A 13,623-nucleotide genomic window follows, 5' to 3' on the forward strand; every position below is an offset into this window, starting at 1 on the left:
ACCTAAATAGTATAAAATAAGGAAAAAACGAAAAAATTATGGTAAAGGGAAAAAAAAAATTTTCAAAGACTGATTTATATTTTATAAGAAAAATTTCACTACGTTAAAAAATAAAAAAAAGAAAAAGAAAAGTAAAATGAACGAAAAAAATTTGATTACATTTTAATTCAATTTTCTCAAATCAAAGATATCAAAGTTTCCAAAAGAAAATCTTCTCTATTTTTTCTTTTTTCTGCATTATATGCTGCCATAATTGATATAAAAAAGATGTAAAATATTCGATTTTTTTTCATGCAGTTTCAATGAAAATAAGTTTTGAGAATAATTTTTCTTCCTTTATAATCTACAGAGCATTGCAAAATAAGGAATAGTAGTACATAGATACTTATAAATTTTATAATTTTATAACAAAAATTTGTGTTTGTTATTTTGCATAAAAGAAAACTTTATGTTAAAACTAAAAGAATGGCGTGGATGGTCTTAAATTTTTGATATGTTTTCCTATTTTCACTGAACTCCATAATAATCAAGTTAACAATTTCAATTAATTAACTAATTATGCAATATATCTGCAGCCATTAATAGTATATTAGCGGAATAATAAACAAAATTTCACGGCACAAGTCCTTTAAATTTCGTATAAGATTACGAGTATATGGTTCATATATGCCTATACGATATTATATTTCTATTCTTTTGGAATGACAATAGATTAACAAGGAATTTTACGATTTGCAACAAATTTTTAAGTTGAAAAATATGCAATAAAAAATTCATTATCTTACTTATTATGGTAATTTGTCGCAATTCAATATTAATAACCATAACTGCAATATTTGGTGAGTAACATTGAATGCAATTGATCTAATTTTCAAATTTGTTCTTGATTTTTAAAACTCACTCCTTTTTTATATGAGTATTTTTTGATTCAAATGTGAAAGATAATAGTTTTATTTCTAATAACTACTCAAAAATTATTTTTAATATTAGATACGACAATTTACATCATATTTTTATGAGTACAAACTAGTGTTGTCATTTGGGTGCATTGGCACATCACATATTAATTTAATGTTCACAATAATAGCTCTCAAAGTTTTATATTTTAATTTAGAAACTATTCAATTATATGAGATTAAGAAATAATTTTTAATTTTCATATTTTATCAACGATAATCTCATAATATTTACTTTAACAAAATGAATAACATTCAATTTATTTTCATCTTTAGCATGGTATTAATAATAGCTAGTTAGGAATTTAATCCTTAAGCTTTGTATATACTAATATTATTATGATTTACATTTTATATATATTGTGTATTATATAAGGGGTTCTTTTAAAGAATTATTGAAGTACAAATTTTCCGTGCTCTATCATCTCTTAAACAAATTTTTCTTATAAAAATTATCATGAAAAATAAAAGGAGCAGAAAATTTTCTAAACTGATAATAAATTAAAAATTCTCATAAATCTTAAAGCTTTAAAGCTTAAAAGTTCTTTAATCCATATTATAAATTTATTAACTTTAAAAATTCGTTTAACATGAACTCACACTGTTTTTATAACGACACCAAATAATATAGATAAGATCCTTACTCATTATAAAAGGTTGCCGTGCTAAAATATACAAGAAATATTTCTTTCTTTTAGCTTTTATCCATAAATTCTTAAGCTTTAATCGTGCATGACGTCAAATTTGTCCGGTGCTAAGTGAATTTTTTTTTTCCATTATTTTTTTTCCGAAGCTGAAAACTATATTAGATATACTTTTAGTTTTTCCTTTCCATAGCAGTAAACCAGCAAAAAAAAAAAAATTTTTTTTCTCTTTCTTAATAATTTTTCTTTGTATTTTCTGACTTTTATTAAAAATGAGAGATGAAATTGTGATTTTCTTTCATCTATTTCGACCGTATAGAAGAAATGGCATGGCAAGTCCAATAAAATTCAGAACTTTTTATATTTTATGTAAGTATGCATGTAGATATATTCGCTCTTTATTATATATATATATAGATAAGAGGGAGAGAAAGAAAATAAAAGTAGGGAATTTTCATATTTTTTTTTTTGTATCTTTTTATAATGTCAATAATGTCCTTGCAACGAAAATAAAGAAAATTAAAAAAGAAATATGAAAGTATAATATAGAAATGAAGAAAAAGGAAAATTATACAATATATGTCAGGTCAAGATCCTAATATTGCGAAGAGCCCATTAGAAACAAATTATTTTGATGACATCAATGAGTGAAAAAGACAAGAAAGACAAAATAAATACTGACGGCATACAATTTGTTTTTTATAGGGTTATCCACATGAAGTGGGTAATTGGAATTACCGTATATAAAATGTAAATAAGTTCAGGAAAACAAAATTATTAATGATACTCTTGAAACATTTTTAAGATTTTTGTGTAAGTATGTGCTTATATATTCACGTATAAATTTCTGCACATAGCCTATATTCGATTTTAAAAGTGTATTTCATTATTATGAAGCTTATAAGGTTTTTTGTATAACTTCGAAGAAAAAAATTAATTAATACACTAAAATATTGCAAATATAATAATAAATGACATTGAATAAGTAATTATTCGACCTTCAATGTATTAATGAAAAGAACAATATTTTAAATAAATTTTTCCTTAATAATTTTTTTAATAATTTCTGTGCTCTACTTTCAGCAATAAAATAGGAATGATTTTATTATAAACACATATTGAGTTTTCATTATGTTATATAAAAAGTAAAAAGTATATAATAAAGAATTCTTTATTCTAGGCGTTAATCTTGAATTTAATGAAAATGTTGTACAACTCCTTGCTTCATATTAGATATTTCTCGTCAAATATTTTGCAATTGAAATAAATTTCAATTGTGATTACAAAAAAATTTAATACTAACGCAAATATTTTATTTTCATTTATGAAATTTTTGAAATTTAAAAGATTGTGTTTCAATAAAATAAATATTAACAATTTTAATAAACCCTTAAATTAATAAAGTTGGGTCAAACCAATGCTTTGTAATGTAGCACTTTTCACTTCAGCAAGCAAAGAATTTACTTTTAAAACAATCTGTGTAATACAGTATTAAAATTACCTCCATTTGTATACGAATATACTTCAAAAATTGCATACCTTTAGGATGAGAAATCTACACATTCTTTGAAATTAAACAAAAAAAAAATTTTTAAGAAGTTCGAATTTAGAAATTAACTGCGTGAGTTAAGAAAAATAATTATATTTTTTAATGATATGGAATTTGCCATTAGATTTCTGCATTTATAGAAATTAGGAAAGCTTGTAGTTTCGGATATATAAGGTATCAAAAATTGAAATTTTACAAATTTTAAGAGACGACAACTTGAGAGGGGTTGGAGGTGTAAAAAAATTTTCTTCTAATGAAATGACCTAGTTGTTTAAGATTTAAGCTTTCAGCTATCTTCAATATCATATAAGTTTAGTAAACATGTTCATTGACAAACAGATTGAAACTAATAAGCACTTTATTTCAAAATACTTTTGGGAAAGTTCTAAAAGGTACTTGTTTTAGAAAAAAAAAAACTTATTGAACTCAATGAAAGAGGCACTATGTAAATTATTATTTTTCTGTGATAATTTCATTAAATGAACTCAGCAATTTATTGAATTTTTTTTATAAATGCATATGACTATAATAAAAAGTTATGGAGGAAATTTTCTGAACTTATGCAAAATGAAAAACAAGCGGAAAAAAAAAGAAAAAAACTTTTCTAAAATGAGTTTATTATAATGCAAACTTTAAGGTCGTTAAATTTTAAAGTTTATATGATCAATATACCGAAAGGAAACAGGCAAAGGCAAAAAAAAAAAAAACAAAATCGCCTCGAGATGAAAAAAATCACTATGATATTATGCTACAGCACAACACTATCCAGTATATAGAAAGTTATACTGACAATGAATGAAAGGATCATAAAAAGGATTCGATTTTTTATTTCCTTTTGTTATTGTTCGTTTTTTGTTTTTTCCTAGTTTAAAAAAAAATTTTCCATCCTTTACGCTACTCTTCCTAATTCTCGTATATTTTACTTTTTTTTCTCTCTCTAATTTTATTTATTGTTGGATAGTTTCATAACTGGAAAGTGAATAGTTTTTATAAAAAATTTAATTTTATTAGAAAGAAGGAAAAAAAAAATATAAACTTTTTTATAACCTACATTATTTTTAGATTATTATGATGCTTTAATTTCATAAATCTTTAAAAATAATTTGAAAAACAAAAAAAAACACAAAAAAAAAAGTTTTTCTTTTGAAAAAGTGAGCTTTGCAAACTATTTATTTAATTTTCAATTTTCCTACGCGTTTTGTTCTTGTTTTCCTTTTTATATATAAGTTGTACATATGTAGATATGTAATGTGTAAAATTCTTCTACATCTACATATGTAGAAGAATTTTATTTGCTCATACAAGCTTATTGAAACTAAAACTAAAACTAAAGTTAACTTTACAGAAATAAATTACGATATACCTACATTTATGGGCAAAAACTTTTACAATTATAAAATTCCAATGAATGATAATTATTGTAACCTTGATCTCAATGAAAATTAAATTTTAAGAGTTAATAAAAAAAAAAAAACATTATATGAAAAATTTTCATTTTACATTATCTTACAAATTTAGAATTGAATGCAATTATTAATCCAATTATTTCAATAATATTATATTATAATGTTTTATTAATTATAATGATAGTCCTTGATCAATATTTTGCCCTTGATCAAGTATTAAGTAATATACCAAGAGAAAAATTTCTTAGTATTCATTTGAATAGAATTAAAAATATCTATAATGTGAATGAGTACTTCATCGACAGCATTATGAATTTTCAGATAATTTAAAATAATATAGAAGATGCTACATAAATTAAAAATTAATAGTTCAGACTCATTTCAATTAGTAAATTTAAATAAAATCAGGTTTGTTTAGGAAATTTAAAACTTGCTCGTACAAAATTTTAGTGTTTTTGATTTCGTTATTTTGTCCAAATAAGTATCCTCTTTGGTATTCTTCAAGTTTTTAATAAAATGATTTTAGACGAAATTGAAATAGGAATGAAATGAAACAAAAGCACTGGCACTGATCGTTCACTAGTAATTCAGTGTGATTGTGCTTAAAAATTGCATAATTAAAAGCAGAATCGCTTAAAACTTCAGATTTTATTTGAGGTGATAATTAACTTCGGCCCATCATAATAGGATCTATTATATATCTCTTATAAATATATTTATAGAAATTAAATTACACTACTCCTATATCTATGTCTATGTTATTAATAGACTCAACCCTCTTGGGTCATAATTAGATTAAAATTTCAGTAATTTTTCACGCTATAAAAATAAATTTGAAATTAATACAAAAAATATTTCTAGAACTATTAAAACCACAATACAAAATCCATTATGTTATTTGAATTTTAAAAAATGTTGATTTTTCAATATTTTTATGAATTTTCCTACAAACATTGTTGAAAAGTAGAAAAATCGGCTACTAATTCGAAAATAAAAAAAATTTGTCTGCGTACTAATAATGATTTTAGAGTAAGATTAAAATATAAATTTGAAAATTTAACTTCTAAAAACTTCTATTGTTATTTTAATTTTGATTTCATTTAGATTATACTGAAATCAATTCAAATCCCGCATTATAGGATTTATTATGATCATCCAATAATCTCAAAAATATTATCTTTTTCCTGAATTATTTTATTTTCTATATAATATTCATGCATCGTATATATTAATATATTTGTATATATATATATATGTATATAAATTATTATTATATGCATATACAGAATGAATATAATGTAAGGATAATAATATGATACAAAAGTTTGAATTAAATATTATTCATTCATTATTATATAATCAGTTTTGAAGATGAAATAATTATTGTATAATTAATCACTTCCTTAATACATATACTATTATTTTATATGCATATATATGTATATATATATACATACATATTTCTATATTATTTTCATATTATAACCTATAAGATGAACTAATACTATAATATTTAATTGTATATATAACTGCGTCCTTATTGTATTGTCCTTATTGTATATAGTTATATATATAACTGCGTATATTGTATATATAACTTGAGTCCTTAAGATGAACAAAATTTGATTTCAACCCGAAAATTTATTCTACCATAAAAAAAAAATTTTTTTTTAGGAATCAAAATCCTTTTCATAATAATATCTAACTTTTGAATTAAAAGATATCATTGAAATTATGCATTTTATCGACATACATTTAAACATACATAAATATATTAGTATAATAATAATATGTAAATATATATACAGATAAGATATTTTAAGTATGTAATAACATTTTGGTATTATGATATTATTATTATTATTATTGTTACAATATTATAATAATTCCGTTCGTATAATAGAATTTCAATGTAAAACTTAATACATATTATATAATAATACTAGTTCTTGTTCGTTTGTTAAAGCATAAAAATATTATTAGAAACACCTCATCTATGACCAAATATTTAATTGTATATTAACATCGAAATTAAAATAATTATTAAAACTTCCGCTAATTACATCCTAAGTTATATTTTTGAGATACACATATTTTAAGAAAATTTATCATTGGTAAATTATAATTCTGTTGTAAATATGGTAATTTGTTTTTCCTTAGAGTGGTAGAAATTTTTCGAAATATGAATATTAAATTAATTTGAATGGAATAGCTATTATACTTAAATAAATTTATAATTTTTGATCAAAACAGATGCGAAACAGTTAATCAAACTGGTCAATTTACAGTAGCTAAATAGTAGCTAAATTTCTTATCAAAATATTGGTATTTTAAGATTCAAGTATAGGAGGCACTTTTAATGACTCAAATAATAATCAGAATTCTCCGTAATTTACAAAATATTTGGAACTTATGTACATACATTTGGGAGGAATTTTGAAGAAACAATTTTTTGAAAAATTCGTAGCAAGACAATTAATTTTAGATTGGTTTTTAAGATAGTTGATGATAAAAGATAGTTATGTAGTTGCAAGATTTTATTTATATGTAACTTTATTAGGATTTACTCGTAAGAATTTCTTTTCAAATCAATATGGTTATTGATGGGATTTTATAATTTGCAAATTCATTATGAATTAATTTTTTATTATTTTTTTTAGTAAATACAATACGAATAATCATTCGGTTTATGTAAAAATAATAGTTATCCATAAAGTTAACCAAAATAAAGGTAGTTTCACATTTTGGAATCCATTTCTAGTTAAACTTTGTACTTAAACAAAATATAAAATTATTTAAATTTTAAAAATTTCATTAAAAATTTTAAAATCATTTCGTTATTTTTTAATCAATTAATCTTTAGACTACATGAAATTGATATTGATTTTTTGATAAAAATATTTCTCTAAATATTCTTTTATAAAAGTCCTTATTTTTTGTTCTAACTATATTATGTGTTATATAAGATAATAATATAAGACCTGCACCGAGAAACCCATATACATTTTAATCAATATTTTCATTTAAATCATATTAAATATTTCTTAGAATTACTAGGTTAAAATACCAATAATAAAGCGGTCAAATTATTATTAAATATACTTTATTTAAGGGGTTATTCACAGATGAAACAAAATCCCAAAAGTTATTATTAATAACATATTTTATATATGTATATATATCGTAATATCCTTACGGGCCTATTTCTACTGTATGCATGAACGGATATTATATGTGTATTTATTTGACATACGAATATAATATTATATCAGTTTCAATTAGAACGGAAAGTAAATCTATACAAAATCGTAACTTTGATCCAAAACCAATGCCATTTTATTAAAATAAATAACATCCGAAGAAATTTAATTCTTATATTTTTTTTTCTTTTTCAAATTTTAATATGAGAATAAATATTTAGCTTACACCTCATATGAATATCATCTATTGATATTTTCACATTTAAAATTCATTTATATATGTATATAGTATATATATGTATGTACATATATATTTCTGATTATTAAGATATATATATTATGCCTATAGTAAAATCATGCATAAGTGATGCTTCTTAATGATATATTTTCCTTGATCCTGTTTGTGTGATTATTGTTATTATTATAATTTTCATTATTATTAAGGACTTTATATAGTTTAGAGAAAAGGAAAAAAAGGATATTCTAATAGTTATTTCAACAGAGTATTATGTTCCTTCCGAAATATTATTTTATACCGTCATTGATAATATAAAATTATGATCATCATCATCATTATCATCATCAACATTATTCTACCAATAATATATAAAAGGAAATTTTAGAAATTTTATTTAAAAGAAAATTTTATTACGATATCCCTATATAATATTTTAGTTTAGTCATTTATTTAAAAGAAAATAGTATAATGAATTTTATTCTAATGACATACTGTCCAAATGTCCAATATCTCATTAATATTTTGTCGTTTACATGATTGACCAGCGCGTGTATGAAATTAAACAATAGCGTGAGGACCAAGTCAATATTGAACCGAAATTTTTTTAATTTAAATATTTCAAATAACCAATTTTTGGAAATTTTTATTGTTTAGTTTTTGATATTTTTTGTAATTATTTGTCAAATTTAAGTCAAATGTAAGATGGGGCAATAAAAATCAATTTCTAGTTTTCATTTTTCAATAAAAAAAAATTAGTACAAACTTAATTTAATTAATAGCTTAGTTAACCCCATTCTGGTTTAGCCCTTAAAATATTCAAAAATTGCTTTCAAAATTAAATGCTTAAATGCAAGAGAACAAAGTGCTCCTAAAAATTAATATTTTTTTTTCCTTTTTTTTTAAATTTCATAACATTTACTGTACTGAATATATTTGGGATGTCCTAAAACATAAAGTTATATTAGAGTACATTCAATTTCAATTGAAAGAACTTTATTATATACGAGTACCTACCTAGATTATATTATATTATGTAAAGTACAATATTACTCTAGGACTTTTATTAAATTTCGAGTAATTATTTAAACAAAAATGACATTATAACATTATGATCCTTTATTAAAGGGAAAAAATTTCATCATTTTATGTATACATAAATGATGATTGAAATTGTGATGAAGTGTTAGTAAATATTATAATATAGAGTTAAATAGGAAAAAGCAAAAGAGGAATAATTTAAGAAGAAAATGAAAAAGAATCAAGAAAAGAACAAAAATAAAAAAAAACACAAGAAAATCATTGCTAATGAGGCTTACGGGGATTAATTTCTTTTGTTTAAGCACTCGAGTGTACATTATCCATTTTGTCGTCTCATTTAATTTCACATCCTGTCAAATTATTTTCTCTCCTCTGTTTTTTTTTTTCTGCTCTTTATTTTTTCCATTTTGGTTGTTCTTTAACATTCTTTGTTTGTTTGTTTGTATTTTAAGTTAATATTCATTTGACTAAATATAATATGTATGTATATGTGATATTCGCATTATATGGTATATAGTCTTTTATCCTTTTTTGATAAGGATTTGAAATTGTGTAAGTATATTAATATAGTTGAAGAAAAATTACATATTATAAGACAAAAGGAAATTTTTATTAAGACATTTTTGTATGTAATATTTAAGTTGTATGTAAAAAGTTATGTAGAAAAATTTTATTTTTATTTTTTGAACTGTTAATGACAATAGTGTTGTATAAATGGAATTTTTGAACTTTTCTAATTTTTACATATAAAGGAAAAGAATATGGAGTTTACTCAAAAAAAATAAAAAAAAATTAAAACTTTTTTTAATTCTTTTAATAATTCTTTTAATTTTATTTGGTCTTAAATGCTTGTTCTCTCTATTAAAAAACTAATACTCGTATAAATAAATTCAATTTGTACAAGTGCAAAATTTTCTTCAACGACACTATTATTTTACAGCCTTTATATGCTCTGCGACTGTTAAATTCTTATTACAAATTTATACTTTGTGAACTTTTGTATTACAGTTTGTAATAGTAAACTCAATATAAAAATCAAATATGTGCTTATGTCTACATAATATGTAAAATATAGATACTAAAATGTAATATTCATGTATAGTATATGCAGTTAGAGATCCATAACACGAATCACCATCTTGCAACAAATTTAGATAATTCGTATTAAGATTATCGTCTTACGGAATTTCGTGTTATAGATTTCACTGTAGGAAACCTATAACACGAACAGAAGGAAATCTGTATATATGGATTTGGTATAATGGAAACAAAAATTTTGAAGAATATGATCTGTCTTAAGAGCATTCATTAACTTGCAAAAATACCATGCATTTTAAGAATATTAACGTCAACTTTGAACTCTTGCTTCAATCTACCATCCTGATTCGTAATTATCGTCGAGTAATAGACACCCTGTATTATAATGTATATGTTAAATTCTTAGATATCACAAAATTGTTGCAAATTATATCTCTTTGTTGAAAACTTTATAATATTAGTCGATGCCAAAATACCAAAAAAAATTTTAAATTCTTTTGAACTAAATTATTATTTTCATTTTACGGTATCATACGTGTATACGGTCACATATTATGTATATACGTATTTTTATCGGTTGTGTTTAAGTATATTTGAAGGTTTTTTGACCTATATTAATATTTGAGAGATGTATAAACAAATTTTATACTGTTATTCCACTTAATAATGTACAAGAATATTATACAAAAATTAAATAAATTAAAATAAGAATCCTTGATGAGGACTCTTTCAAAGGATGAGAACAACATACATATTGTTAAAGAGATTGTTAAGGATAATGAAAAAATCTATAATAAAAGTATTAAATAAAGAAAGATTCCTTAACATTTTATGTTGTTCTTTGTTTGAAATTTTGTGTCAATGTCTTGTTTGAAGAAATTCGGGTATCAAGGTTACCAGGCTAAATTTTGTGATCGAAAAAATTCTATATTAATAAAGTAGATTTTGAGGTTAATCTCTGTAAACGGCAAAAGTCAATACATGATTATTAAAACGCATAATACGTTCTATCATTCCGAATTCCAAAAAGTGCTTATATCTAAATCATTGCTCTTAATTAGAAGTCATTCTGTTTACTAATTGCTTTGTTTTTTTTTCGATTATTAATAAATATTAATTTTTTGATCATACAAATTAAATTTTTAATGAATTTTCCGAGTAGAAATTGGAAAAAATTTAAAGTAATTATAGAGTCTCATAATTTCCATAGTTGTAAATTTGTAAATGAGCAGCGAATAATACGAAAATGAATCAGGAAAATTAAAATACAAAATTCTGTGGTTAAAAGCTGTAGTCTGAATATATTATGGGGAAAACATATACCTTTAAATTTACATTATTCATTACATTACTCGTTTTTGTTACACTTATTTCCCTATTCTAAAAAATAAAGTCTATACAGAGAAAAAAATAAAAATAGTTTGATGTTTTTTTGTACCTTCAAAGAAGAAATAATTACTATGCAACAAAAATAAAATGGAATTTTTTTTTTTTAATTTTCAGTTCTTTTTCTGTTTTTGTTTTTTTTTCGTTTTTTGTTTTTTGGTTTTCTACCCAAAATTTGTTTGCCCGTTTATTTTTTCATTAATTTTTTTTTTGTGTAATGATAAAATAATTAGCATTTTATGAAAGTAATAAAGACCAATAGGTATTGTAAATTAAATTTTCACAGCAGGATATTAGGATAACAATAAGATCAGCATGTGGTAACCAAAAAATTTTTATTGTTAGTTCTTGATTTACTTTTTAGCGATAATTAAATTTAAATAGCTTAAAGGTGGTTTTACATTCTTTTTCCTCCTTGAATTTTTTAGGCGAAAACGAAAATGAAAAAAAAAAAATTACAAATTAAATAACTACACTTTTAAAATGTAGGTTATTGTTAATTTTTTTTTAAAGGTGAAAAAATTGGGGGTAAGCTAAAAGAGGTGGCATAATAAAAATTGGAGTAATTTAAAAAAATAAGTCTAGTATATTGGGAAAAAGCTTATTTGAGAATAATTTTGTAATTGGATTTAAATTTAAATTCGTAATACTTTTAAATTTTGACAAAATGGCAGCTCGGATAAACTCTATGCATACACGTTTGAAATCATTTCGAATTTATTCTACGTAAAACTGTAAATTGCATACAGTCATCTTACACAGTAATTAAAATTTCAAATATTCAAAATTTGATTGAAATAACTAGCATAACTAGTTCAAATTCACTTAAGGTAGCTAAATTATAACAAATCTAAATATTTTTGATGTAAAAATAAATTTTTAATTTACGTGTATGAAATACAGAGTGGCGTATTATCAAGTCTCAATGAAATGCAACAAGATATCAATAGGTACTAAAATATTATCATGTCGCATAGACCAAGGTGCCGTTGATTTATGTACAATTTGCATTAATTTTGTGCAAACTAGACTTTATTTTTTCATTTTAATTTTTAAATTCTTATCAAAATCAGGAAATTATTCTAAAACATTTTTTTTTGCTTTGATTGTTTTTCTCCTATCATTTATATATTAAAATTTTATATCATATATTTTTATAATATTTACAATTCATAGATTGCAGACAAAACACTGAACACATTACATTAAATACGAGTACATAATAATATAAAAAGGGTATAAAATTGAAATAAATTCTTAGTATTATAAAATTCAATGCCATGAATAGAAGAACATTGAAAATAAAAGACTTTTCATTTCTACATAATATTTATATTATAATAATTTTAATTTTTCCTGGAAATTGTAAAAAATATGGGGATGACAAATTGATTTTAATTAAAGGTCATCCAATTTTTAACGATGATAATTTTCAAACATCATCCGATACGAATGATATTTATGGACTAGATAAAAAAATTCAAGATGATGGTATGAAAAGTCATCCGGGTACGAATTGGTGTGGTCGTAAGGGTACATCCAGAGATTATAATGATTTAGGTAAATTGTTATAATGTTCGCTCTTTTTTTGTTGTAAATTTGATATTAAAAATAATAATAACAAAAGGAGAACATCGTGAAACGGATAAATGTTGTCGTGATCATTATCATTGTGATAATATACCATCTGGAGGCAAAAAATATGAAATCATAAATAAATATAATTCAACAAGGTGAATATATAAAAAGAACCAAAAAAACAACAATATTTTACAATATGATTTTTCTTGTTCATCCGGAAATCATTCATTATTTCTATTATTGTTATGATTTTCAATTCAAGGATATTTTATATATATGTATAGTGTTGTTTAAATGAACAAACATATTATTATTATAAATATCTGTGTCACACTATTAATGTTTTTCTTTTTTTAACATGTTTTTCTTTATGGAAAATATAGGTCAAATTGCAGATGTGATAGAAATTTCTTTAATTGTTTGCACAAAATCAATGACAGTGTATCAAATGCAGTCGGAAATGAATATTTTTTATTTATAGAAAGTTGTTTTCAAGAAGATTATCCAATTGTTGATTGTTTAGAAAATAAATCATTGTAAAGTGTATATTTAAAAAATTCATAATAATTATTTTAAATTGCAGGTCA

General features: G+C 22.5%; 2 protein-coding genes across 3 annotated transcripts in view; one reads left to right on the plus strand and one right to left on the minus strand.

Moving 5' to 3' along the window:
• LOC129614153 (GATA zinc finger domain-containing protein 8-like) overlaps positions 1-13,623 on the minus strand; it is a 157,871-nt gene that overhangs the window by 80,536 nt on the left and 63,712 nt on the right. The gene's annotated exons all lie outside the window — the stretch shown is intronic.
• Positions 12,123-13,623, plus strand: part of LOC129614142 (uncharacterized) — a 53,399-nt gene continuing 51,898 nt past the window's right edge. The window contains exons 1-3 of the mRNA XM_055528558.1: positions 12,123-12,153; positions 12,860-13,015; positions 13,083-13,148. Of these exons, the coding sequence (XP_055384533.1) occupies positions 12,123-12,153; positions 12,860-13,015; positions 13,083-13,148 (253 nt within the window). The remainder of the gene's footprint in view (positions 12,154-12,859; positions 13,016-13,082; positions 13,149-13,623) is intronic.

This window comes from Condylostylus longicornis, unplaced genomic scaffold (genome assembly GCF_029603195.1).
Source record: "Condylostylus longicornis isolate FDR11 unplaced genomic scaffold, ASM2960319v2 ptg000104l, whole genome shotgun sequence".
NCBI classification, from domain to species: Eukaryota; Metazoa; Arthropoda; class Insecta; order Diptera; family Dolichopodidae; genus Condylostylus; species Condylostylus longicornis.